Source organism: Labrus bergylta, chromosome 3 (assembly GCF_963930695.1).
Source record: "Labrus bergylta chromosome 3, fLabBer1.1, whole genome shotgun sequence".
Taxonomy (NCBI): domain Eukaryota; kingdom Metazoa; phylum Chordata; class Actinopteri; order Labriformes; family Labridae; genus Labrus; species Labrus bergylta.
The window spans coordinates 5,885,836-5,911,475 of record NC_089197.1 but is presented as its reverse complement, the minus strand read 5'-3'; the positions used below and the strand labels follow the sequence as shown (position 1 = coordinate 5,911,475).

General features: G+C 46.3%; 1 protein-coding gene across 1 annotated transcript; it reads right to left on the bottom strand.

Annotated features, from left to right (window-relative positions):
- Window positions 1–20,545: 20,545 nt before the first annotated feature.
- On the bottom strand, window positions 20,546–24,160 carry LOC109999445 (alpha-2Db adrenergic receptor-like). The gene is made up of 2 exons (XM_020654494.2): window positions 23,228–24,160; window positions 20,546–21,856 (listed from the first exon to the last, which is right to left on the bottom strand). Exons 1-2 carry the CDS (start codon window positions 23,525–23,527, stop codon window positions 20,723–20,725), a joined length of 1,434 nt encoding a protein of 477 aa, XP_020510150.2. The 5' UTR covers window positions 23,528–24,160; the 3' UTR covers window positions 20,546–20,722.
- Between the last annotated feature and the right edge of the window lie 1,480 nt (window positions 24,161–25,640).

Below are 25,640 nucleotides of genomic sequence, written 5' to 3'. Positions count from 1 at the left end.
TCATCAGAAATATTCAGCTCACTTAGAAACAACTGTTGAAACCTGTAATCTGTAATTAGAGCTGTGAGCAGAAAAACATCGTCATCGTCGTCAAGAAGAACACGTTTGTCCTCTGAGATGTGCTTCATTACAAGCTTTAGCATGTTAGCGTGCAAACATATGTGTCTTCTTGCGTAGCATAGAGTTGACCTGAAAACAGTCCGAGTCATGATTACTGTCAGAGAAACGCTGAGTCACATGTCAGAGTCCTGATCAGCAGTGGCAAAGTTCACACAGTGAGCAGGATGAGGCGACAAACAGCTGATCACAGGAATCCAAACAGTGAGCAGACACACACATACACACACACAACCACACACACAACCACACACAGCACACACACACACACACACACACACACACACACACACACACACACACACACACTATACACACACACACAAACAGAAAAGTGAGAGAGGAAAGAGCCCCCCCCCCCTCCCCTCCTCCCCTCCTCCTGTACAATCCAATGAATTTACAATGAGAGTGGACACAGCGTGCAGGACCATACAGAGCCAAATGTTTCTGTGAGGGGGGGCGAGATGGCGTCAGAGAGACTCCTTTAGCTGCATGTGTGTGTGAGGCGGGGAGGGGGGGATGCCTGCAGCTGTGTGTGTGTGTGTGTTTGTGCATTAAAAAGCAGCTCATAGTCACATGCCGCTGTCTTTAATGATACGCTGTGTGTCAGGATAATGATCCCCCAGCCCGGCTCACTTTCCTCTAATAGATCTATAGAGTATACACGGGGGGGGGGGGGGGGGGGGGGCTGGATGACTCCTTCTCCTTATGGATGTGTCTTATTCTAGAGAGCTCACCAGCACACGCCGAGGATGTTTTTTTTAAAAGATAATTTGTTCTGAGGAGCAGAGGAAGACATACTGCAAATTACAGCATCATTATCATCAGCACAGCGGAGGGAAATGTTCCTCTGATTAAAAGTTTGAGTGTTCGGGGGTGTGATGATTCAAAGTGACCCCCCCCCCCCAGGAAAGAAACGCACACTGACTCAGAATGTCTTTGTTCTGTTTGCACACGAGCAACGACGCAAGAGAAGAAGAAGACTTCAGAGCTTCAGAGGCTTTGAGATATAATAAACTAAACAATAAAGGACTCCGCTGATCATTGTTTAGTGATAAGGACACAAAAATAACCAGAATATCTATATTTAAATTCACATTGTTGCAAATGTTTTTTTGCAGTTTAGACAATGTGCAGGAAGCTTGTCTGCAACTTTTGTTTAAAACATAAATTATTAAATATTCAGTGTCTCAAGGGCGCCATCTACTGGATCAAAAGGTCACAGAAATTCTTCCTTTAATGATGAGTCTTATATGGAACTTTATTCACATAATGATGAATGTTTAGAATCTTTTCAATATCCGTATTTTCAAGGTCAAGGTGTCTTTGTCTCCCTGTTGCAAAGACAACACAACACACACACACACACACACACACACATACGCACACACTGTAACCGATAATCAGCTTCATAGAGACAGGGTTAAAAAAAGAAAGTGGAGCTCAGACTTGTCGGACGGTCTGTTAGTACAACACAGTTGTTATTAAAGAGAGAAATGAGCTCTAGAGACCCAAACTGTTCAAGTACCAGACTGTAAACATGTTTATTTTAACATGGGGCTCTATGGGGACTGACTCACTGCGGGAGACAGACTCTAGTGGACACTCGGGTGTGTAGAGGGTAGAAACAAAAACACACTCTAAGTAGTTTTTTTATTTTTTTAAACTAGGTCTCTACCTGCTTCTCCTCGTACCTGTCAGGTCTCCTCTCCTGCAGACGTGTTGGATTAAGTGTGAAAACAGGAGGAAAAACAGACCGGAGGACTGAACCGACGGAGGAGAGGAAAAACAGATTCTTCAAAACACGAAGAGAGGAGAGAGATCGCGACAGGAGCATAGAAACACACGCACACACACACACACACACACACACACACACACACACACACACACACAGCAGTCGGAGAGGCACACATTCACATCTTGTTTCCATGGTGACCAAGTGAACAGAAATACCGGCTCAGATACATTTATCTTTCCCAACTCAGTCATCTCTCCACCAGTGTTCTGGTGTGTGTGTGTGTGTGTGTGTGTGTGTGTGTGTGTGTGTGTGTGTGTGTGTGTGCGCGTGTGTCTGGTGTGTGTGTGTGTGTGTGTGTGTGTGTGTGTGTGTGTGTGTGTGTGTGTGTGTGTGTGTGTGCGTGTGTCTGGTGTGTGTATAAAACTTTTCTACTAAATATCAAACTTCCTCACACGTATCACATATTCAGACACACTTCATTTAACTTGAAGTCGACTTCTCTTCTGCAGCTTCAAGTTTCACAAACAGAAAGACGATCAGATAACGAATCAGAGGAAATAAGACCTGCACATGTTTATTATCACTTCATCACTTTATCTTACCATGACACTCATTTAAAGAGCCCATATTCTGCCCTTTTTGGGGTTCGTATATTTAATCTATGAACCTACTTTTGTACGTTCACAATAGATGAAGTCCGAAAAAAGTGTCTGTTTTCATGAACTGCTCCTCCTTGCTCCCTCTCCACTCTGAGTCCGTCAGCTACACTCTGTTGAGCCCACACTGTTAGACCCCACGTGGGCCAAGTCTGATCTGATTGGTCTGCCGATCTGCTCTGTCGTTATTGGTCAGTCGCTCAGCACGGTTCTCGGAAATGTCCCGCCTCTTTTACCATATTGGGAATGCAGCCACTGGCTCTGTCCGAGCGGAGCGTATACATTAGCACCTTAGCACTACTGTGCTACCGCAGGCTACGGCATACGGTGCTACAGAAGTTAATGGGCGTGCAACATGAGCTGCAGGTCTTGCCACAACGAGCCAATGGGCTTAGATCAGTGATATCACACTGACAATGACGTCAGACTGACACATTTTTATCGAGGGGGGCTAGAACTGAACGTTACATGAGGCTAATGCTGCAACTAACAGGAGGACGTAGGAGAAGCCGCGTTTCTGCAGACTTTGAATTTTTGCACATAGATGTGCCTAAACATGTACAGGACACTTGGAAATCACACTAAAGAGCATATAAAACCAGAAAAAGCATAATATGGTACTTTTAAAGGACCAATCAGGAGATCTGTAGAGAATGAAATGATATAATATATCAGACATTAAGGGCCTGCACTCTTCAAGTCACTTCTCTCTCACTGACTAATCAGAATCAAGACAGGGCGGGACATACAACACAAGGCTTTGGCAACAAAAATGGCGGAGGAGACGGCAGGCTGACTTGTGTTTTGGAGGGAAGTATTTCCAGGTGTCAAGCTGCTGCTGACTCATTTGCGGCGTCTTCATGATTTCTTGATATTTCTTTGAATTAAACACACCTAACGGACATTACAGAGGGAAGCAGGGGTTAACATTCGTAACCTAGCAACAATGGGCGCCAGGTGAGAAGCGCTCTGAAACGGAGGTCGTGAGCGCTTCCAGCACAACAAGTGCCGTCTGCGGACACAGGCGCTAAGGAAACATGCCTTCAGTCCTTATCACAGGGCCACCTGCCTGCTGACATACTGACAAACTGCAACACCCTACAGGATGCCGTTCCTCCACTGTCGTGTTGTGTACTTCCTGGTCATAGAGCAGCATCAGGACGATTGGCAGCAGCCACTGATCGGAGCAACAGCCCCAACATCGGACAGGCTTTGGTGCAGTGTGAAGGAAACTGTCTACACTGAATAAAGATTCACTCAGTGCGCAGCAGTCTGTCTGCATTTTCTGTGACTTAAAAATAAGAAACGATAAACACTCCGACTTCTGTTTCTGTTGCCATGGTATCTGAAGTAGCAAAAACTCAAAAAAATCTGGTTTGTCCTGTAACCTCTCCAATATCTTCTTGTTTTTACCACTTTGGAACGGGAACAGTTCATCAAACGCGCAGACTTGATCCAAAATAAATCCAAAGTATGTAAACCAAAAAGTATGTGTAGTGTCTCCAATGACCTTAAAAAATTGGAGGTCCAGGTGGTGCAGCTGCAGACTCTCCAGATTTAAGCTAATGAAGGAGTGAGTGCTGTCAATCATTCTCTCAAAGGAAGTGGAGACTGTGAGGCTCTGCACGCTGTACTGTCAGTGTTTGAAAAGTGGCTTCATTTAAGTGAAGCCTTTCTCCTGAGTGGTGATTTTCTCTGAAACTCCGCTGCACCGACTGCGTTACAGATAAGAGGCCGCACAAATTGAAAGGCTGCGATCCGACTGTCTATGATGTAAAAAAGAAAAAAGGTTGGAAAATGAAAAGCACTTTGTGTCCTTCTGCAGCTGTCGGCCCGATGACGCCTCTATTCATCAATCAGCCGTCTGCTGACAAGGACTTCACTGAGAACTTCAGAGGAGTAAAGATTCCTCTTCAGCGTGCAGAAAAAACAGAAATAAAGATGAGAAGCTGAAGCCACTCAAACAGCTCAGTATCATCATCACTTATCATCAGGATCCCGTTTGAACTCAGGATTTATCAATCAATCTGAACATGAAACAACAAACAGAACAAACAGAAACCAGAACACTTTGAAAACCAAGACCCCTGAGCTCAGAGTCGACTCACAGATCTATTTATTTTATTTTCATAAGAGTCTAATTCACTTCAGATTCATGAGACGTCTCCGCCTCTGATCACATCTGTGAATGTCCTTGCTGAGGATGGATCTCAGAGAAGAATAAAAAAACATGGGAGGGCTGATTGTTAAATCTGTGACTGCTTAATGGAGATAAACAATATGTGAATGAACAAGTCCGGCTTGATGAATGCAAAAACCCTGATTCGATTTTACAAACTCATTTATCTGCAGCACCGAGTGAAGGAGGGAAAGAAAGAGGGATTCAGCGGGGAGGGGTAGACGGAGACAAGAAGGTCAATGAATGAACAGGAGAGAGAGAGAGAGAGCGCCATGAAAGGAGAGAAGAAGAAAAAATCTGATCATCACTCTATTCTCTCCTGAGACTGTTTGTGTCCTTAATTTTATTCATACTAGTTCTACTTCATACTTTTACTTCACTTCTTTGTATATGGAGAATATTCAGAAAGGATTGTCCATATGATAATGTTCACTGTTCAGCTGGAGCTGCTTTTGTTCTAATGTTGTTTTTTCCCTTTACAGAATCCTTGTGGCAGTTTCAGTCTGGAAGGAGAGATCAGAGGGAGGTGCAGGTCCAGGGACCCAGTTTCCCTCAGAGGACAGGTTGTTTATTCAGTTTTGAAATTATAACAGAATTTCTTTTTCACTTCTCTGTTTAAAATGTATCCACCAAAACTCTTTTATGCACTTTTTATACATTGGAAATGGCCTTTGCTAAATGTCTTAATTTAAATATTTGTGATAGATTTTTTGCCTATTTAACCTTCATGTTCTTAAAGTGTATTTTCTTTGTTTATGTCACAGTTTAAATAAAGACAGATGTGGTTTGAGACACTTTGAAGTTTTATTATTTGTCTTAACATTTTAAGTTGCAATTTTAAAGGCAATGTTTATTTATTATTTTAAAACATGGTGTTTTATAACATGACATGCAAGGAATCATTTATAAAATCACTAGGTTTAGAAAATAAATATATTGTGTCCGTTTTGGTAGAAGGAAATTAATCTATAGCTAGGTGTAGTATTTACAATTCACAGTAAAAATCTGCAAATAAACAGTATCAAACAGTTAATTCTTTCAACAGTATTTTCCTGTTAAGGTTTAAAATCACAGCTTTTTGCTGTATTTACAAAAACGGTAGAAAACTGTAAATTTCAGCAACAGCAATATACCGTTAATTTTACAGGAACTTCCTGGCAACCCTACTGCCAGTTGTTTACCGTTTTTTAACAGGGGGAATTTCTAAGAGTGTGGATCACCGTATACGGCAGCGTGTTCCAGTTCCTGCCAATATCCAAACATATTCCCAAAGTACTACGCTAGGAGAAGGAGACGTGATGCACTGCAAGAGGAGAATGTTGGTCGCAGGAGATACTGACGGGGTTCTTGGTTTCAGAGTCTCCTCCTCTGCTCTACGTCTGTAACGGCCAACTTCCACCTGATGCGTCTCCGCTCCATCACGTTAGCATGAGCGCTTCCACTGGCTCCGCTGCGTCTCAGATACACAGGGCTTCTATTTTCTACCGGATGTGGGAGCATGGAGCATCAATTTAGCACAGAGCCGATGGAGCGGGACAAGAAGTCAGACATCGAAACAACATTCATCGTGAGACACAACGAGGGCTCCGGCAGGCTGCGTTCTCACAGCGCTGCACGGAGCCGCACCGCCGGGCGGCTGGACTCACCAGACAAAGCAGTTCCTGTGGTAGTTCAGTGAGGTAATACGATGTATGTGGTAAAAAACCTTAAAAACACATAAACAGGGGCGCTGGTGGTTGGTGTGATCCCAATGTGTGGGGGCTGTGGTCTTCTGGGCGCGCGGACAGGGTTCGATTCTGGCCTGTGGCTCCTTTCCCACATGTCATTCCCCTCTCTCTCTCTCTCCGTGCATGATTTCCAGCTCTATCCACTGTCCTATCTCTAAATTAAAGGCACAAAAAGTCCAAAAATAAATCTTGGTTTCTGTGTCTGACTTCCTGTCCCGCTCAGCGGTCTCTCTCTGCAGCTTTTTATTAAAATACGACTGAAAATCTGACTTTTCTTTAAAAGCTTCATTATTTTTCATGCGGTATTAAAACAGACGGTGTCATGAAGCATCAGAGTATGAAACATTCTGCTGTTGTTTTTGAAGCAGGCTGAACATCTCACAGTGAACAAATCAACAGTAACGTTAGAGTTGACCGTCTGCTCCCTCCTCGGAGCTGTTTCATAACCGGCCTCTCTGTGTTACAGCTCTGCAGGGGGGAGTATCTGCTTGATTTCCTCTGTGGTTTGCATGATACGACCATATTTAAAACTGATGTGTGGACCCGCAGCTCGCTCTCAGTCACCCTCGTCTCATAAAACTTGTCCTGACACTCGCCGTCTCTTATCAAATCACGGCCACCAAAAGAAAACAGAACGTGTGGTCACTGTCAGGACAGGTGAGGTGGATACAGAGATGCACTTTCTCCTACATTGTAAAACATTTAGAGGAAACAAGGAACTTTTATTTTATCAAGTTTAACTCTGTCATCACTGATTTCAAAGAATTCAATGAGCTCTCAAAAATACAAATACTCCTGGGAGAAGGAGGCACACACACACACACACACACACACACACACACACACACACACACACACACACACACACACACACACACACACACACTGTGATCTCCTCTCTGCTTCTCTCTCTCTCTCTCCCCCCTTCAGTGAGGTAAAGTCAGCCCCCCACCCACCTTCCTCCTGACTTGTCAGTAAAAAAAGGTTTGTAGGTTTTTCCCCGTTGAGTTGTGGGCGGCTTTTTAAAAGTAGATGCAGCTGTCAGAACGGATTCAAGCTGTTTTTCTCCAAGCGTCTTCACAGTGATTTAGAGCTGCTTCACACCTCTAACGGATCTGCACACTTTTTACATTCCAATATGTCTGACTGCAGTAGAACGCCATCGACCTGCAGCGCTGAAAAGCTGCAGAGCTGCAGACCTGCAGAGGGACCAACAAGGACCCAGGTTCATTTGTAGAGAGAAAGACGTACCTCCACATTTTATAGGGTCACAAGAGCAAAGAAAACTACAAGATCACAGGAGAACTACAAGATCAGAGGAGAACTACAAGATCACAAGAGAACTACAAGATCACATGAGAACTACAACATCACAAGAGAACTACAAGATCACAGGAGAACTACAAGATCACAGGAGAACTACAAGATCAGAGGAGAACTACAAGATTACAGGAGAACTACAAGATCATAAGAAAACTACAAGATCACAGGAGAACTACAAGATCACAGGAGAACTACAAGATCACAAGAGAACTACAAGATCACAAGAGAACTACAGGATCAGAGGAGAACTACAAGATCACAAGAAAACTACAAGATCAGAGGAGAACTACAATATCACAAGAGAACTACAAGATCAGAGGAGAACTACAAGATCACAAGAGAACTACAAGATCAGAGGAGAACTACAAGATCACAAGAGAACTACAAGATCAGAGGAGAACTACAAGATCACAAGAGAACTACAAGATCACATGAGAACTACAAGATCACACAGGAATAAAGAGAACATCGTACAAACAACATGTTGCTTTGTCTCTCTGAGGATGATTTATTGTTCACTTTGGACTCTTTCAAGAAGCATCTCAAATCTCAAACCCTTGTTCCTGCTTATTGTTTGTTTCTGAGTTCATCTGATATTAACTTTGCTCTACTGGACTTTATGATTTATTGATGTAAATGTTCTCTCCGTATGAATTGTTTGATTATTTGTGAAGCACTGAGTGTTTTAAATAAAGTTGTACTTCTAGAAAAAAATGTACAAACCACATACGCACCCCACTGCACATGTGGATTTAAATCTCCTGCCCCCATATTCTGTCTATAAATAAAGAATGAAGTATTCGCCTTCCTCGGCGTGTTTCTGAGACTCCCACACATTGGGAGACAACAGCTTCATGTTGAGACGTTCTGCAGACGTGCAGGAGTCCAGCCGTTCGGCTCTTTGTTCCGCCTGGCAGCAGGAGAACCATTGTGTTCCTCTGTGTCGCCTCAAACCAATGAGCCGAGTAACTGCCAGATTGTAAAATACCCGGAGTGACTTGCATTCCAATGAGATCCCAACAATGAGAGATTCAAGGTGAGGAGACTTCACAGGGCGGCCTGTGTGTGGACGTGCTGAATAGATTTATGTCCATCAGTATTATCTCATCCATTCATACACATTCACACACTGATGGTAGAGGCTGCTGTGTAAAGAGTCCATCAGAATTATCTCATCCATTCATACACATTCACACACTGATGGTAGAGGCTGCTGAGTAATGTGATGTTTGAGATTCTGAATGTACTTGGCCTCTGTTTGGGGTATATACCAGGCAAAACTCTAAATTGCTCTGATTTCTGAAGATTTCTGAAGATTTTTTTTCCTGTGTCCACATAAATCTATTCAAAGTGTTAAAGTCTCCGAAGTGAGTCAGCAAGGTCAGAACATCAGTCTTCTTTTCATGTTCCTGCACAGGTAATGAAGGGGAGGGAGACAAACAGCTTCACAGAGACACTGCAGAAGAAGAAGAATCCATTGAGACACATCACAGGTCAACAGGATTTCTCAGGACTGAGCTCAGGTATGAGTCAGTTCCACATTCAGGAACAGGAGGAGGACCGAGGAGGACAGAGGAGAACAGAGGGGGAGGAGCACAAAAGGAGAAGGAGGGAAGAGGAGGAGAACAGAGCAGGATAGAGGATGGGTTGCCCTGAGAATGGGGAGCGGGGTTAGACGGAGCCCTGAGGGGAGGGGGCGGGGTTAGACAGAGCCCTGAGGGGAGGGGGCGGGGTTAGACAGAGCCCTGAGGGGAGGGGGCGGGGTTAGACAGAGCCCTGAGAGGAGGGGGCGGGGTTAGACGGAGCCCTGAGGGGAGGGGGCGGGGTTAGACAGAGCCCTGAGGGGGTGTTACTCTCTTTCATTTATACCCATGGGCTGCGTTAACATCACGAGCTGCTTCTTACTCAACACTTCAGCCTAATTCAGTTTCAGTCTCTTTCATTTGAGACTTCTCTCACGTTCAGGTAAGACAGGTGATAAAGCTACTTTTCTGTTGTTGTTAAACTCCAGGTTGCTTAGCAACAAGAGGATGTAACGCAACAGCTTTGGACGTGTCTCCCTGTCGACCTGGAGACACTGGTATCTGTGGTCTCTCTCCTGATGGTGGTCACAGACTCTAATCAATGACAACACAACCCTCTGAGACGAGGTCAGAGGAGATTTGTGTTTGTGTTGTTGTGTGTTGTTGTGTGTTGTGTTTCAGCATAAGCTCAGTCAGTGATTCAGCATCCTATCCACTGATTTCATCCTGAGCCTCAGAGAATAATCATCAGTCCTCAGGTTGGTTTATTTATTCTGCAGCATGGGAGCTGTTCTCTCTCTCTCTGTTTCAGCAGCACATGAATTTTTATTCTCTGCCCCCGAGCTGCTCACAGTCGACATCACATCACTGCTGCTGATAAGCGTCAAACTTTCCCTCTGCAGCGAGTTTTGTACATCTGCTCTCAGTCAGAGTTTAAACCTCAGAGCAGCTGCTCAGAAATCACGAAAACACGAACTCTTTACTTCATTTTTCAGATCGCAGTGTTTGTTTTGATGAACTTAAATTGTCTTTGTTTTCACTGTGTCACCATCATCATCATCCTCACTGTGTCACCATCATCATCATCCTCACTGTGTCACCATCATCATCATCCTCACTGTGTCACCATCATCATCATCCTCACTGTGTCACCATCATCATCATCCTCATTGTGTCACCATCATCATCATCCTCATTGTGTCACCATCATCATCATCCTCACTGTGTCACCATCATCATCATCCTCACTGTGTCATCATCATCATCATCCTCACTGTGTCACCATCATCATCATCCTCACTGTGTCACCATCATCATCATCCTCACTGTCTCACCATCATCATCATCCTCACTGTGTCACCATCATCATCATCCTCACTGTGTCACCATCATCATCATCCTCACTGTGTCACCATCATCATCATCCTCACTGTGTCACCATCATCATCATCCTCACTGTGTCACCATCATCATCATCCTCACGGTGTCACCTTCATCATCATCCTCACTGTGTCACCATCATCATCATCCTCACGGTGTCACCATCATCATCCTCACTGTGTCACCTTCATCATCATCCTCACTGTGTCACCATCATCATCATCCTCACTGTGTCACCATCATCATCCTCACTGTGTCACCTTCATCATCATCCTCACGGTGTCACCATCATCATCCTCACTGTGTCACCTTCATCATCATCCTCACTGTGTCACCATCATCATCATCCTCACTGTGTCACCATCATCATCATCCTCACTGTGTCACCTTCATCATCATCCTCACTGTGTCACCATCATCATCCTCACTGTGTCACCTTCATCATCATCCTCACGGTGTCACCATCATCATCATCACTGTGTCACCTTCATCATCATCCTCACTGTGTCACCTTCATCATCATCCTCACGGTGTCACCTTCATCATCATCCTCACTGTGTCACCATCATCATCATCATCACTGTGTCATCATCATCATCCTCACTGTGTCACCTTCATCATCATCCTCACGGTGTCACCTTCATCATCATCCTCACTGTGTCACCATCATCATCATCCTCACTGTGTCATCATCATCATCATCCTCACTGTGTCATCATCATCATCATCATCACTGTGTCATCATCATCATCCTCACTGTGTCACCATCATCATCATCCTCACGGTGTCACCTTCATCATCATCCTCACTGTGTCACCATCATCATCATCCTCACTGTGTCACCTTCATCATCATCCTCACTGTGTCACCATCATCATCATCCTCACGGTGTCACCTTCATCATCATCCTCACTGTGTCACCATCATCATCATCCTCACTGTGTCACCATCATCATCATCCTCACGGTGTCACCTTCATCATCATCCTCACTGTGTCATCATCATCATCATCATCACTGTGTCATCATCATCATCCTCACTGTGTCACCATCATCATCCTCACTGTGTCACCTTCATCATCATCCTCACTGTGTCACCATCATCATCATCCTCACTGTGTCACCTTCATCATCATCCTCACTGTGTCACCTTCATCATCCTCACTGTGTCATCATCATCATCATCACTGTGTCATCATCATCATCCTCACTGTGTCACCTTCATCATCATCCTCACGGTGTCACCATCATCATCATCACTGTGTCATCATCATCATCCTCACTGTGTCACCTTCATCATCATCCTCACGGTGTCACCATCATCATCATCCTCACTGTGTCACCTTCATCATCATCCTCACTGTGTCATCATCATCATCATCCTCACTGTGTCACCTTCATCATCATCCTCACTGTGTCACCATCATCATCCTCACTGTGTCACCTTCATCATCATCCTCACTGTGTCACCATCATCATCCTCACTGTGTCACCATCATCATCATCCTCACTGTGTCACCATCATCATCATCCTCACTGTGTCACCTTCATCATCATCCTCACTGTGTCACCATCATCATCCTCACTGTGTCACCTTCATCATCATCCTCACGGTGTCACCATCATCATCATCACTGTGTCACCTTCATCATCATCCTCACTGTGTCACCTTCATCATCATCCTCACGGTGTCACCTTCATCATCATCCTCACTGTGTCACCATCATCATCATCATCACTGTGTCATCATCATCATCCTCACTGTGTCACCTTCATCATCATCCTCACGGTGTCACCTTCATCATCATCCTCACTGTGTCACCATCATCATCCTCACTGTGTCACCTTCATCATCATCCTCACTGTGTCACCATCATCATCCTCACTGTGTCACCTTCATCATCATCCTCACGGTGTCACCATCATCATCATCACTGTGTCATCATCATCATCCTCACTGTGTCACCTTCATCATCATCCTCACGGTGTCACCATCATCATCATCCTCACTGTGTCATCATCATCATCCTCACGGTGTCACCATCATCATCATCCTCACTGTGTCATCATCATCATCCTCACTGTGTCACCATCATCATCATCCTCACTGTGTCACCATCATCATCATCCTCACTGTGTCACCATCATCATCATCCTCACTGTGTCACCATCATCATCATCCTCACTGTGTCACCATCATCATCATCCTCACTGTGTCACCATCATCATCATCATCACTGTGTCACCACCATCATCATCATCCTCACTGTGTCACCATCATCATCATCCTCACTGTGTCACCATCATCATCATCCTCACTGTGTCATCATCATCATCATCCTCACTGTGTCACCATCATCATCATCCTCACTGTGTCACCATCATCATCATCCTCACGGTGTCACCATCATCATCATCCTCACTGTGTCACCTTCATCATCATCCTCACTGTGTCACCTTCATCATCATCCTCACTGTGTCATCATCATCATCATCCTCACTGTGTCACCTTCATCATCCTCACTGTGTCATCATCATCATCCTCACTGTGTCACCTTCATCATCATCACTGTGTCACCATCATCATCCTCACTGTGTCACCATCATCATCCTCACTGTGTCATCATCATCATCCTCACGGTGTCACCTTCATCATCATCCTCACGGTGTCACCTTCATCATCATCACTGTGTCATCATCATCATCATCCTCACTGTGTCACCATCATCATCATCCTCACTGTGTCACCATCATCATCATCACTGTGTCACCATCATCATCCTCACTGTGTCACCTTCATCATCCTCACTGTGTCATCATCATCATCCTCACGGTGTCACCTTCATCATCATCCTCACGGTGTCACCTTCATCATCATCACTGTGTCATCATCATCATCATCCTCACTGTGTTACCTTCATCATCATCCTCACTGTGTCACCTTCATCATCATCCTCACTGTGTCACCATCATCATCATCCTCACGGTGTCACCTTCATCATCATCCTCACTGTGTCACCATCATCATCATCCTCACTGTGTCACCATCATCATCATCCTCACGGTGTCACCTTCATCATCATCCTCACTGTGTCATCATCATCATCATCATCACTGTGTCATCATCATCATCCTCACTGTGTCACCATCATCATCCTCACTGTGTCACCTTCATCATCATCCTCACTGTGTCACCATCATCATCATCCTCACTGTGTCACCTTCATCATCATCCTCACTGTGTCACCATCATCATCCTCACTGTGTCACCTTCATCATCATCCTCACGGTGTCACCATCATCATCATCACTGTGTCATCATCATCATCCTCACTGTGTCACCTTCATCATCATCCTCACGGTGTCACCATCATCATCATCCTCACTGTGTCACCATCATCATCATCCTCACTGTGTCACCTTCATCATCATCCTCACTGTGTCACCATCATCATCCTCACTGTGTCACCTTCATCATCATCCTCACGGTGTCACCATCATCATCATCACTGTGTCACCTTCATCATCATCCTCACTGTGTCACCTTCATCATCATCCTCACGGTGTCACCTTCATCATCATCCTCACTGTGTCACCATCATCATCATCATCACTGTGTCATCATCATCATCCTCACTGTGTCACCTTCATCATCATCCTCACGGTGTCACCTTCATCATCATCCTCACTGTGTCACCATCATCATCCTCACTGTGTCACCTTCATCATCATCCTCACTGTGTCACCATCATCATCCTCACTGTGTCACCTTCATCATCATCCTCACGGTGTCACCATCATCATCATCACTGTGTCATCATCATCATCCTCACTGTGTCACCTTCATCATCATCCTCACGGTGTCACCATCATCATCCTCACTGTGTCACCATCATCATCATCCTCACTGTGTCATCATCATCATCCTCACGGTGTCACCATCATCATCATCCTCACTGTGTCATCATCATCATCCTCACTGTGTCACCATCATCATCATCCTCACTGTGTCACCATCATCATCATCCTCACTGTGTCACCATCATCATCATCCTCACTGTGTCACCATCATCATCATCCTCACTGTGTCACCATCATCATCATCATCACTGTGTCACCACCATCATCATCATCCTCACTGTGTCACCATCATCATCATCCTCACTGTGTCACCATCATCATCATCCTCACTGTGTCATCATCATCATCATCCTCACTGTGTCACCATCATCATCATCCTCACTGTGTCACCATCATCATCATCCTCACGGTGTCACCATCATCATCATCCTCACTGTGTCACCTTCATCATCATCCTCACTGTGTCACCTTCATCATCATCCTCACTGTGTCATCATCATCATCATCCTCACTGTGTCACCTTCATCATCCTCACTGTGTCATCATCATCATCCTCACTGTGTCACCTTCATCATCATCACTGTGTCACCATCATCATCCTCACTGTGTCACCATCATCATCCTCACTGTGTCATCATCATCATCCTCACGGTGTCACCTTCATCATCATCCTCACGGTGTCACCTTCATCATCATCACTGTGTCATCATCATCATCATCCTCACTGTGTCACCATCATCATCATCCTCACTGTGTCACCATCATCATCATCACTGTGTCACCATCATCATCCTCACTGTGTCACCTTCATCATCCTCACTGTGTCATCATCATCATCCTCACGGTGTCACCTTCATCATCATCCTCACGGTGTCACCTTCATCATCATCACTGTGTCATCATCATCATCATCCTCACTGTGTCACCATCATCATCCTCACTGTGTCACCATCATCATCCTCACTGTGTCATCATCATCATCCTCACTGTGTCACCATCATCATCCTCACTGTGTCATCATCATCATCCTCACTGTGTCTCCATCATCATCATCCTCACTGTGTCACCATCATCATCATCCTCACTGTGTCACCATCATCATCCTCACTGTGTCACCATCATCATCCTCACTGTGTCTCCATCATCATCATCCTCACTGTGTCACCATCATCATCATCCTCACTGTGTCACCATCATCATCCTCACTGTGTCTCCATCATCATCATCCTCACTGTGTCACCATCATCATCCTCACTGTGTCTCCATCATCATCATCCTCACTGTGTCACCATCATCATCATCCTCACTGTGTCACCATCATCATCCTCACTGTGTCACCTTCATCATCCTCACTGTGTCACCATCATCATCATCCTCACTGTGTCTCCATCATCATCATCATCCTCACTGTGTCTCCATCATCATCATCCTCACTGTGTCACCATCATCATCATCCTCACTGTGTCTCCATCATCATCATCCTCACTGTGTCACCATCATCATCATCCTCACTGTGTCTCCATCATCATCATCATCCTCACTGTGTCTCCATCATCATCATCCTCACTGTGTCTCCATCATCATCATCGTCCTCACTGTGTCACCATCATCATCATCATCCTCACTGTGTCACCATCATCATCCTCACTGTGTCACCATCATCATCCTCACTGTGTCACCTTCATCATCCTCACTGTGTCACCATCATCATCCTCACTGTGTCATCATCATCATCCTCACTGTGTCACCATCATCATCATCATCCTCACTGTGTCACCATCATCATCCTCACTGTGTCACCATCATCATCATCACTGTGTCACCTTCATCATCCTCACTGTGTCACCATCATCATTATCATCATCATCATCCTCACTGTGTCACCATCATCATCCTCACTGTGTCACCTTCATCATCCTCACTGTGTCACCTTCATCATCCTCACTGTGTCACCATCATCATCATCCTCACTGTGTCTCCATCATCATCATCATCCTCACTGTGTCTCCATCATCATCATCCTCACTGTGTCACCATCATCATCATCCTCACTGTGTCTCCATCATCATCATCCTCACTGTGTCACCATCATCATCATCCTCACTGTGTCTCCATCATCATCATCATCCTCACTGTGTCTCCATCATCATCATCCTCACTGTGTCTCCATCATCATCATCGTCCTCACTGTGTCACCATCATCATCATCATCCTCACTGTGTCACCATCATCATCCTCACTGTGTCACCATCATCATCCTCACTGTGTCACCTTCATCATCCTCACTGTGTCACCATCATCATCCTCACTGTGTCATCATCATCATCCTCACTGTGTCACCATCATCATCATCATCCTCACTGTGTCACCATCATCATCCTCACTGTGTCACCATCATCATCATCACTGTGTCACCTTCATCATCCTCACTGTGTCACCATCATCATCATCATCATCATCATCCTCACTGTGTCACCATCATCATCCTCACTGTGTCACCTTCATCATCCTCACTGTGTCACCTTCATCATCATCATCATCATCATCCTCACTGTGTCACCATCATCATCCTCACTGTGTCACCTTCATCATCCTCACTGTGTCACCATCATCATCATCATCATCATCATCCTCACTGTGTCACCATCATCATCCTCACTGTGTCACCTTCATCATCCTCACTGTGTCACCATCATCATCATCATCATCATCATCCTCACTGTGTCACCATCATCATCATCCTCACTGTGTCACCATCATCATCATCATCATCATCATCCTCACTGTGTCACCATCATCATCATCCTCACTGTGTCACCATCATCATCATCACTGTGTCACCTTCATCATCCTCACTGTGTCACCATCATCATCATCCTCACTGTGTCACCATCATCATCCTCACTGTGTCATCATCATCATCCTCACTGTGTCACCATCATCATCATCCTCACTGTGTCACCTTCATCATCCTCACTGTGTCACCTTCATCATCCTCACTGTGTCACCATCATCATCCTCACTGTGTCACCATCATCATCCTCACTGTGTCACCATCATCATCATCCTCACTGTGTCACCTTCATCATCATCCTCACTGTGTCACCATCATCATCATCCTCACTGTGTCTCCATCATCATCATCCTCACTGTGTCACCTTCATCATCATCCTCACTGTGTCACCATCATCATCCTCACTGTGTCACCATCATCATCCTCACTGTGTCTCCATCATCATCATCCTCACTGTGTCACCTTCATCATCATCCTCACTGTGTCACCATCATCATCCTCACTGTGTCACCATCATCATCATCCTCACTGTGTCACCTTCATCATCCTCACTGTGTCACCATCATCATCCTCACTGTGTCACCTTCATCATCCTCACTGTGTCACCATCATCATCCTCACTGTGTCACCATCATCATCATCACTGTGTCACCTTCATCATCCTCACTGTGTCACCATCATCACTGTGTCACCTTCATCATCCTCACTGTGTCACCATCATCATCCTCACTGTGTCATCATCATCATCCTCACTGTGTCACCATCATCATCATCCTCACTGTGTCACCATCATCATCATCCTCACTGTGTCACCTTCATCATCCTCACTGTGTCACCATCATCATCATCATCATCATCATCATCCTCACTGTGTCACCATCATCATCATCCTCACTGTGTCACCATCATCATCCTCACTGTGTCACCATCATCATCCTCACTGTGTCACCATCATCATCCTCACTGTGTCATCATCATCATCCTCACTGTGTCACCATCATCATCCTCACTGTGTCATCATCATCATCATCATCATCATCATCACTGTGTCTCCATCATCATCATCCTCACTGTGTCACCATCATCATCATCCTCACTGTGTCACCATCATCATCCTCACTGTGTCACCATCATCATCCTCACTGTGTCACCATCATCATCATCCTCACTGTGTCACCATCATCATCATCCTCACTGTGTCACCATCATCATCATCCTCACTGTGTCACCATCATCATCATCATCACTGTGTCACCATCATCATCCTCACTGTGTCTCCATCATCATCATCCTCACTGTGTCACCATCATCATCATCCTCACTGTGTCTCCATCATCATCATCCTCACTGTGTCACCATCATCATCATCATCCTCACTGTGTCACCATCATCATCCTCACTGTGTCACCATCATCATCATCCTCACTGTGTCATCATCATCATCCTCACTGTGTCTCCATCATCATCATCCTCACTGTGTCACCATCATCATCATCCTCACTGTGTCACCATCATCATCCTCACTGTGTCACCATCATCATCCTCACTGTGTCTCCATCATCATCATCCTCACTGTGTCACCATCATCATCATCCTCACTGTGTCACCATCATCATCCTCACTGTGTCACCATCATCATCATCCTCACTGTGTCACCATCATCATCCTCACTGTGTCACCATCATCATCCTCACTGTGTCACCTTCATCATCCTCACTGTGTCACCATCATCATCCTCACTGTGTCATCATCATCATCATCCTCACTGTGTCACCATCATCATCCTCACTGTGTCATCATCATCATCCTCACTGTGTCACCATCATCATCATCCTCACTGTGTCTCCATCATCATCATCCTCACTGTGTCTCCATCATCATCATCCTCACTGTGTCTCCATCATCATCATCCTCACTGTGTCTCCATCATCATCATCATCCTCACTGTGTCACCATCATCATCATCATCCTCACTGTGTCACCATCATCATCCTCACTGTGTCACCTTCATCATCCTCACTGTGTCACCATCATCATCCTCACTGTGTCATCATCATCATCCTCACTGTGTCACCATCATCATCATCATCCTCACTGTGTCACCATCATCATCCTCACTGTGTCACCATCATCATCATCCTCACTGTGTCACCATCATCATCATCACTGTGTCACCTTCATCATCCTCACTGTGTCACCATCATCATCATCACTGTGTCACCTTCATCATCCTCACTGTGTCACCATCATCATCATCCTCACTGTGTCACCATCATCATCCTCACTGTGTCATCATCATCATCCTCACTGTGTCACCATCATCATCATCCTCACTGTGTCACCTTCATCATCCTCACTGTGTCACCTTCATCATCCTCACTGTGTCACCATCATCATCCTCACTGTGTCACCATCATCATCCTCACTGTGTCACCATCATCATCATCCTCACTGTGTCTCCATCATCATCATCCTCACTGTGTCACCATCATCATCATCCTCACTGTGTCACCATCATCATCCTCACTGTGTCACCTTCATCATCCTCACTGTGTCACCATCATCATCCTCACTGTGTCACCATCATCATCATCACTGTGTCACCTTCATCATCCTCACTGTGTCACCATCATCATCATCACTGTGTCACCATCATCATCCTCACTGTGTCACCATCATCATCATCACTGTGTCACCTTCATCATCCTCACTGTGTCACCATCATCACTGTGTCACCATCATCATCCTCACTGTGTCACCATCATCATCCTCACTGTGTCATCATCATCATCCTCACTGTGTCACCATCATCATCATCCTCACTGTGTCACCATCATCATCATCCTCACTGTGTCTCCATCATCATCATCCTCACTGTGTCACCTTCATCATCCTCACTGTGTCACCATCATCATCATCCTCACTGTGTCACCATCATCATCATCCTCACTGTGTCACCATCATCATCATCCTCACTGTGTCACCATCATCATCATCCTCACTGTGTCTCCATCATCATCATCCTCACTGTGTCACCTTCATCATCCTCACTGTGTCACCATCATCATCTTCACTGTGTCACCATCATCATCCTCACTGTGTCACCTTCATCATCTTCACTGTGTCACCATCATCATCTTCACTGTGTCACCTTCATCATCCTCACTGTGTCACCATCATCATCATCCTCACTGTGTCACCTTCATCATCCTCACAGGGATAAACGTCAGCTTGTGTTTGAATAATGAATCATCACACTGACTGTATGAGAAGCCCTTTAATGTCGCTGAGACAGCACATTGGAAAACAGGATTAAATTCACTCACACACACACACACACACACACACACGCACACACACACACACACACACACACACACACACACACACACACACACACAGACACACACACACACACAGTCTCATGTTGCTCGGCGAGTCTCAAACAGGATCTTCTTGAAGGCCCTCCTGAAGTCTCGGTTGAACACCGTGTAGATGACGGGGTTCAGGCAGCTGTTGCAGTATCCGATCCAGAAGAAGAGGTTGAAGAGCGAGTCGGGGATGACGCACTTCTCCCTGCACACGGCGTGCAGACTGTACGTGAAGAAGAACGGGAACCAGCAGAGCACAAACACGCCCATCACCACGGCCAGCACGAAGGTGAAGCGCTTCTCCCTCATCTGAGCGACTTTGTGTCGGGACAGAGAAGCCCGTCTGCTGCGGGGCGGCTCGGGGGAGGGGAGGAGGAGGTGGTGGGAGCAGGTGTCGGAAGAAGCCCAAGATATGGAGGTGCATGACGGAGGAGGAGGAGGCTTCAGTCTGTCTGTCGTCCCCTCTGACTCCTTCCTGTCCTCTGTTTTAGCTCTTCCTGCCCCGGCTCTCCTGGGGAAGCGCAGGGCGGAGGAGGAGAAGGAGGTTTTAACTTCACAGGTGTTCTCCTCCAGGTGGATCTCGTCCAGATCTCCTCGTGGGCTGCTGCTTTCCACGTTGGACGAGCTGAGTCTGTCTGCCGGCCGGGGGCTTGCCAGCTCGTACGGGGATCTGTCGCAGACGCCCCTCTTCCTGCGGAAGGTCCTGGCAGCGCCGATGAAGCAGGTCTCCGACTGCGACGGCTGCCGCTCCATCACGGGCCTCGCCACAAACACGGTGGAGGCTCTCTGCTTGGCCACACGATAGATCTTACAGTAAACGAGGATCATGATGACGCCCGGGGCGAAGAAAGAGACGAGGCAGGAGGAGAGGATGTACCACGTCTGGTTCATGAGGAGACACTCCTGCCTGCTCATGTTCTCTTCCTTCATCTCCAGAGCCTCCTGCTGCTGCGTCATGAGGAGCGGCGGGGACGAGATGACGATGGAGATGAGCCACACGATGCTGATCATGGCTTTGATCCGTTTGGGCGTTCGTTTGCGATTGTAGCTGACGGCCTTAGTGACTGACCAGTAGCGGTCGAGGCTGATGGCGCAGAGGTGCACGATGGAGGAGGTGCAGAAGAGGACGTCCAGAGCCAGGTAGAAGGAGCACCAGGTGGAGCCAAAGTACCAGTAACCCATCACCTGGAGGGAGGAGACACCACGGGACGTGATTCATTCATGCAGCAGAGTGACACACACAGTTTCTCTCAGAGGATTATTTCACCTCTCAATATACATTCAGTCAATATCTCATCATGGTCACATCGGAGATCGTGTGTGTGTTTGTGTGTGTGTGCGCATGTGTGTGTGTGTGTGTGTGTGTGTGTGTGTGTGCGCATGTGTGTGTGTGTGTGTGTGCTTGTGTGTGTGTTTGTTTGTGTGGAGCAGCTCACTGGTGTGGAGCAGCTAACTGGTGTGGAGCAGCTAACTGGTGTGGAGCAGCTAACTGGTGTGGAGCAGCTCACTGGTGTGGAGCAGCTCACTGGTGTGGAGCAGCTCACTGACTGGTGTGGAGCAGCTAACTGGTGTGGAGCAGCTCACTGGTGTGGAGCAGCTCACTGGTGTGGAGCAGCTAACTGGTGTGGAGCAGCTAACTGGTGTGGAGCAGCTCACTGACTGGTGTGGAGCAGCTAACTGGTGTGGAGCAGCTCACTGACTGGTGTGGAGCAGCTAACTGGTGTGGAGCAGCTCACTGGTGTGGAGCAGCTCACTGGTGTGGAGCAGCTCACTGGTGTGGAGCAGCTCACTGGTGTGGAGCAGCTCACTGGTGTGGAGCAGCTCACTGGTGTGGAGCAGCTCACTGACTGGTGTGGAGCAGCTCACTGGTGTGGAGCAGCTCACTGACTGGTGTGGAGCAGCTAACTGGTGTGGAGCAGCTCACTGGTGTGGAGCAGCTCACCGATGTGGAGCAGCTCACTGACTGGTGTGGAGCAGCTAACTGGTGTGGAGCAGCTAACTGGTGTGGAGCAGCTAACTGGTGTGGAGCAGCTTCCTCAGAGACTGAGTGCATATGATGATCTGGTATGTACAGTCGTCAGGATGAGCCAAAGAGCAGACAGATCAGACAGTCTACAGTAAGAGGCTTTGAGTTAAAGGGGTTAAGGTCGAGAGGTTTGTGATTCCTGCGTACGTGCATTCAGTTATTTCTTTGAATGTAATCTTGCAATGGGATTTGCCTTCAAGAATGTCTTTCTTATTTATTTATTAACTTATTTATTTATGACTGCTTCATATCTTTGCCCGCCCCCTTGTTTGAGTCATTTCCCAAAGGGGCCACACAAAGGTGTCAGCGAGCATTTCCATCTGTACTGGTTTGTTTGTTGTCTCTGACCTCCTCTGTCTGTTGTTTGTTTGTTTGTTTGTTTGCGCTGTCCAGCTGGACTTTGGAGCCGAGTTGCCCTCTTGGATACATGAAGTCTAAACATATAAATATAAAACAATGTCAGAGGCAAAACGTCTCCTCACTTCACACCAAACTGTCGGGGAAACTGATCGATCACACGGTAACCTCACCTCATTGGCTAAAGAGAAGGGGATGACCAGCGTGGCCACCAGGATGTCGGCTGAAGCCAGAGACACCAGGAACAGGTTCTGAGGCGCCCTGAGGGCTCGGCTGGTGAACACCGCCACCACCACCAGCACATTCCCCACCACCGTCCCCAGGATGATCACCGTGACGACCAGCAGGATGAACACGGACGCCACCTGGGAGTGAGGAGGGAGAGGAGGAGACCTGGACGAGGAAGATGTCGTCTGGTTCTCCAGAGAAGAGTTTGTGGCCGAAACCGGAGCAAATACATCCAAGAAGTCCATCCTGGTTAAACCTCGGACATTATGATCCCATTTTAAGTTTTCCCTCCAGAACAGACGGACAGAGAGTCTTTATGACCGCTGGCCAGAGAGCGACAGAAAGTACAATAACGAGATGAGTGAAAGAGCTTCTTAAAAACGGTCTCTCTTTGGTTACTGAACATATTTAATCCTCAACATCTTCAAAATATCAGATGAGCATGTCTGTGAAACTCAGAGTATTTCATCAGTCAACCTCTTTTTGCCTTCACTGCAACCGTCTGAAAGAGGGATTTATATGATTCAAGTTAGGATTAAAATATCCCTCTATTAGATCCCAGAGGTTAACGAATGCTGTCGGAGCCTGAAGCCGAGTCCGATCATCAAACAAGAGAAGCATCGTCTGTACACACGCTGGAGTAGTTGGAGGACAGAAAGCCTGTTTGAAAGGCAGCTGACCCTCAGACTGCTGCACTCGAAACAAAAGACGGGAAAGTGGAGCAGAGACGATGGAATTAAGATGACCGGGAACAAAACACTAAAAGGAGAGAAGATGACTGCAAAGGAAGAGGAATCCTCACTTTCAAACGAGTCGACACCGTGCAGAGTAACACCGCTGATGCTTACTGATGCTCTGCTGGAGGGAGAGGAGAGAGAGGAGGAGATGATGAGAGAGAGAGAGGGAAAGGGAGGGGGGAGGGAGAGAGGAAGAGAGAGAGGAGGAGATGATGAGAGAGAGAGAGAAAAAGGGAGGGGGGAGGGAGAGAGGAAGAGAGAGAGGAGGAGATGATGAGAGAGAGAGAGAGAGAGAGAGAGGGAGGGGGAGGGAGAGGGAGAGGGAGAGGGAGAGAGAGAGGGAGAGAGAGAGGGAGAGAGAGAGGAGGAGATGATGAGAGAGAGAGGGAGAGAGAGAGAGGGAGGGGGGAGGGAGGGGGGAGGGAGAGAGAGAGGGAGAGAGAGAGGAGGAGATGATGAGAGAGAGAGGGAGAGAGAGAGAGAGGGAGGGGGAGGGAGAGGGAGAGGGAGAGAGAGTATGATAGTTGGAGGCGGAAAGACAAGGAGGTACAGGAGCGGAGAGGTAAATGAAGCAAAGGGTGGAGAAGATAAGAGAGGCAATGGAAGTGAAGAAAAAGGAAGAGAGAAAATAACTGAATAAAAAAGGATAGAGAGGAGGAGAAAGAAAGGAAAGGAAACAAGGATGGAGAGGAGAAAGAAAGGAGAGGAAACAAGGATGGAAAGGAGGAGAAAGAAAGGAGAGGAAACAAGGATAGAGAGGAGGAGAAAGAAAGGGGAGGAAACAAGGATGAAGAGGAGGAGAAAGAACGGAGAGGAAACAAGGATCGAGAGAAGGAGAAAGAAAGGGGAGGAAACGAGGATAGAGAGAAGGAGAAAGAAAGGAGAGTAAACAAGGATAGAGAGAAGGAGAAAGAAAGGGGAGGAAACAAGGATAGAGAGAAGGAGAAAGAAAGGGGAGGAAACAAGGATGAAGAGGAGGAGAAAGAAAGGAGAGGAAACAAGGATCGAGAGAAGGAGAAAGAAAGGGGAGGAAACGAGGATAGAGAGAAGGAGAAAGAAAGGAGAGGAAACAAGGATAGAGAGAAGGAGAGAGAAGGAGAAAGAAAGGGGAGGAAACAAGGATAGAGAGAAGGAGAAAGAAAGGGGAGGAAACGAGGATAGAGAGAAGGAGAAAGAAAGGGGAGGAAACGAGGATAGAGAGAAGGAGAAAGAAAGGGACCCCACATTATTGATTCTGGCTGAATTCTTGGACATCTGAATCTGTCTCTATCACCACATGATGATAAAACGATGTTTCACACAATGTAATTTGTTTTCATCACCCTGTTCATTTTGCAAACATGTAGTCATGAATATCCTAGGTGAGGTGAAAAAAAATGAAAAAGCTTACAGCACATGGTATTCCCAGGCGGTCTCCCATCCAAGTATTAACCAGGCCCGACCCTGCTTAGCTTCAGAGATCGGACGTGTACTCCCCAAGAGGCAGGGATGGGTAAGGTGGGGGACTTTAAGGGCAATGTGGGCTGCTGGTATGAGAGCACACTCCTCTTTTGTGCTAAGCCAAAAACTGTCTCAACAAGGGTCTTCTCTTCACTGATTCCCATAGTTGCTGCTTAAGGTT

Bases quoted from the DNA above. Each gene is read 5' to 3' on its own strand.
- LOC109999445 (XM_020654494.2), bottom strand. From the start codon at position 23,527: ATGGACTTCTTGGATGTATTTGCTCCGGTTTCGGCCACAAACTCTTCT. The intron at 21,857-23,227 runs GTGAGGTTACCG...TCCTCCCTCCAG, and splicing joins CCTTCTCTTTAGCCAATGAG to GTGATGGGTTACTGGTACTT.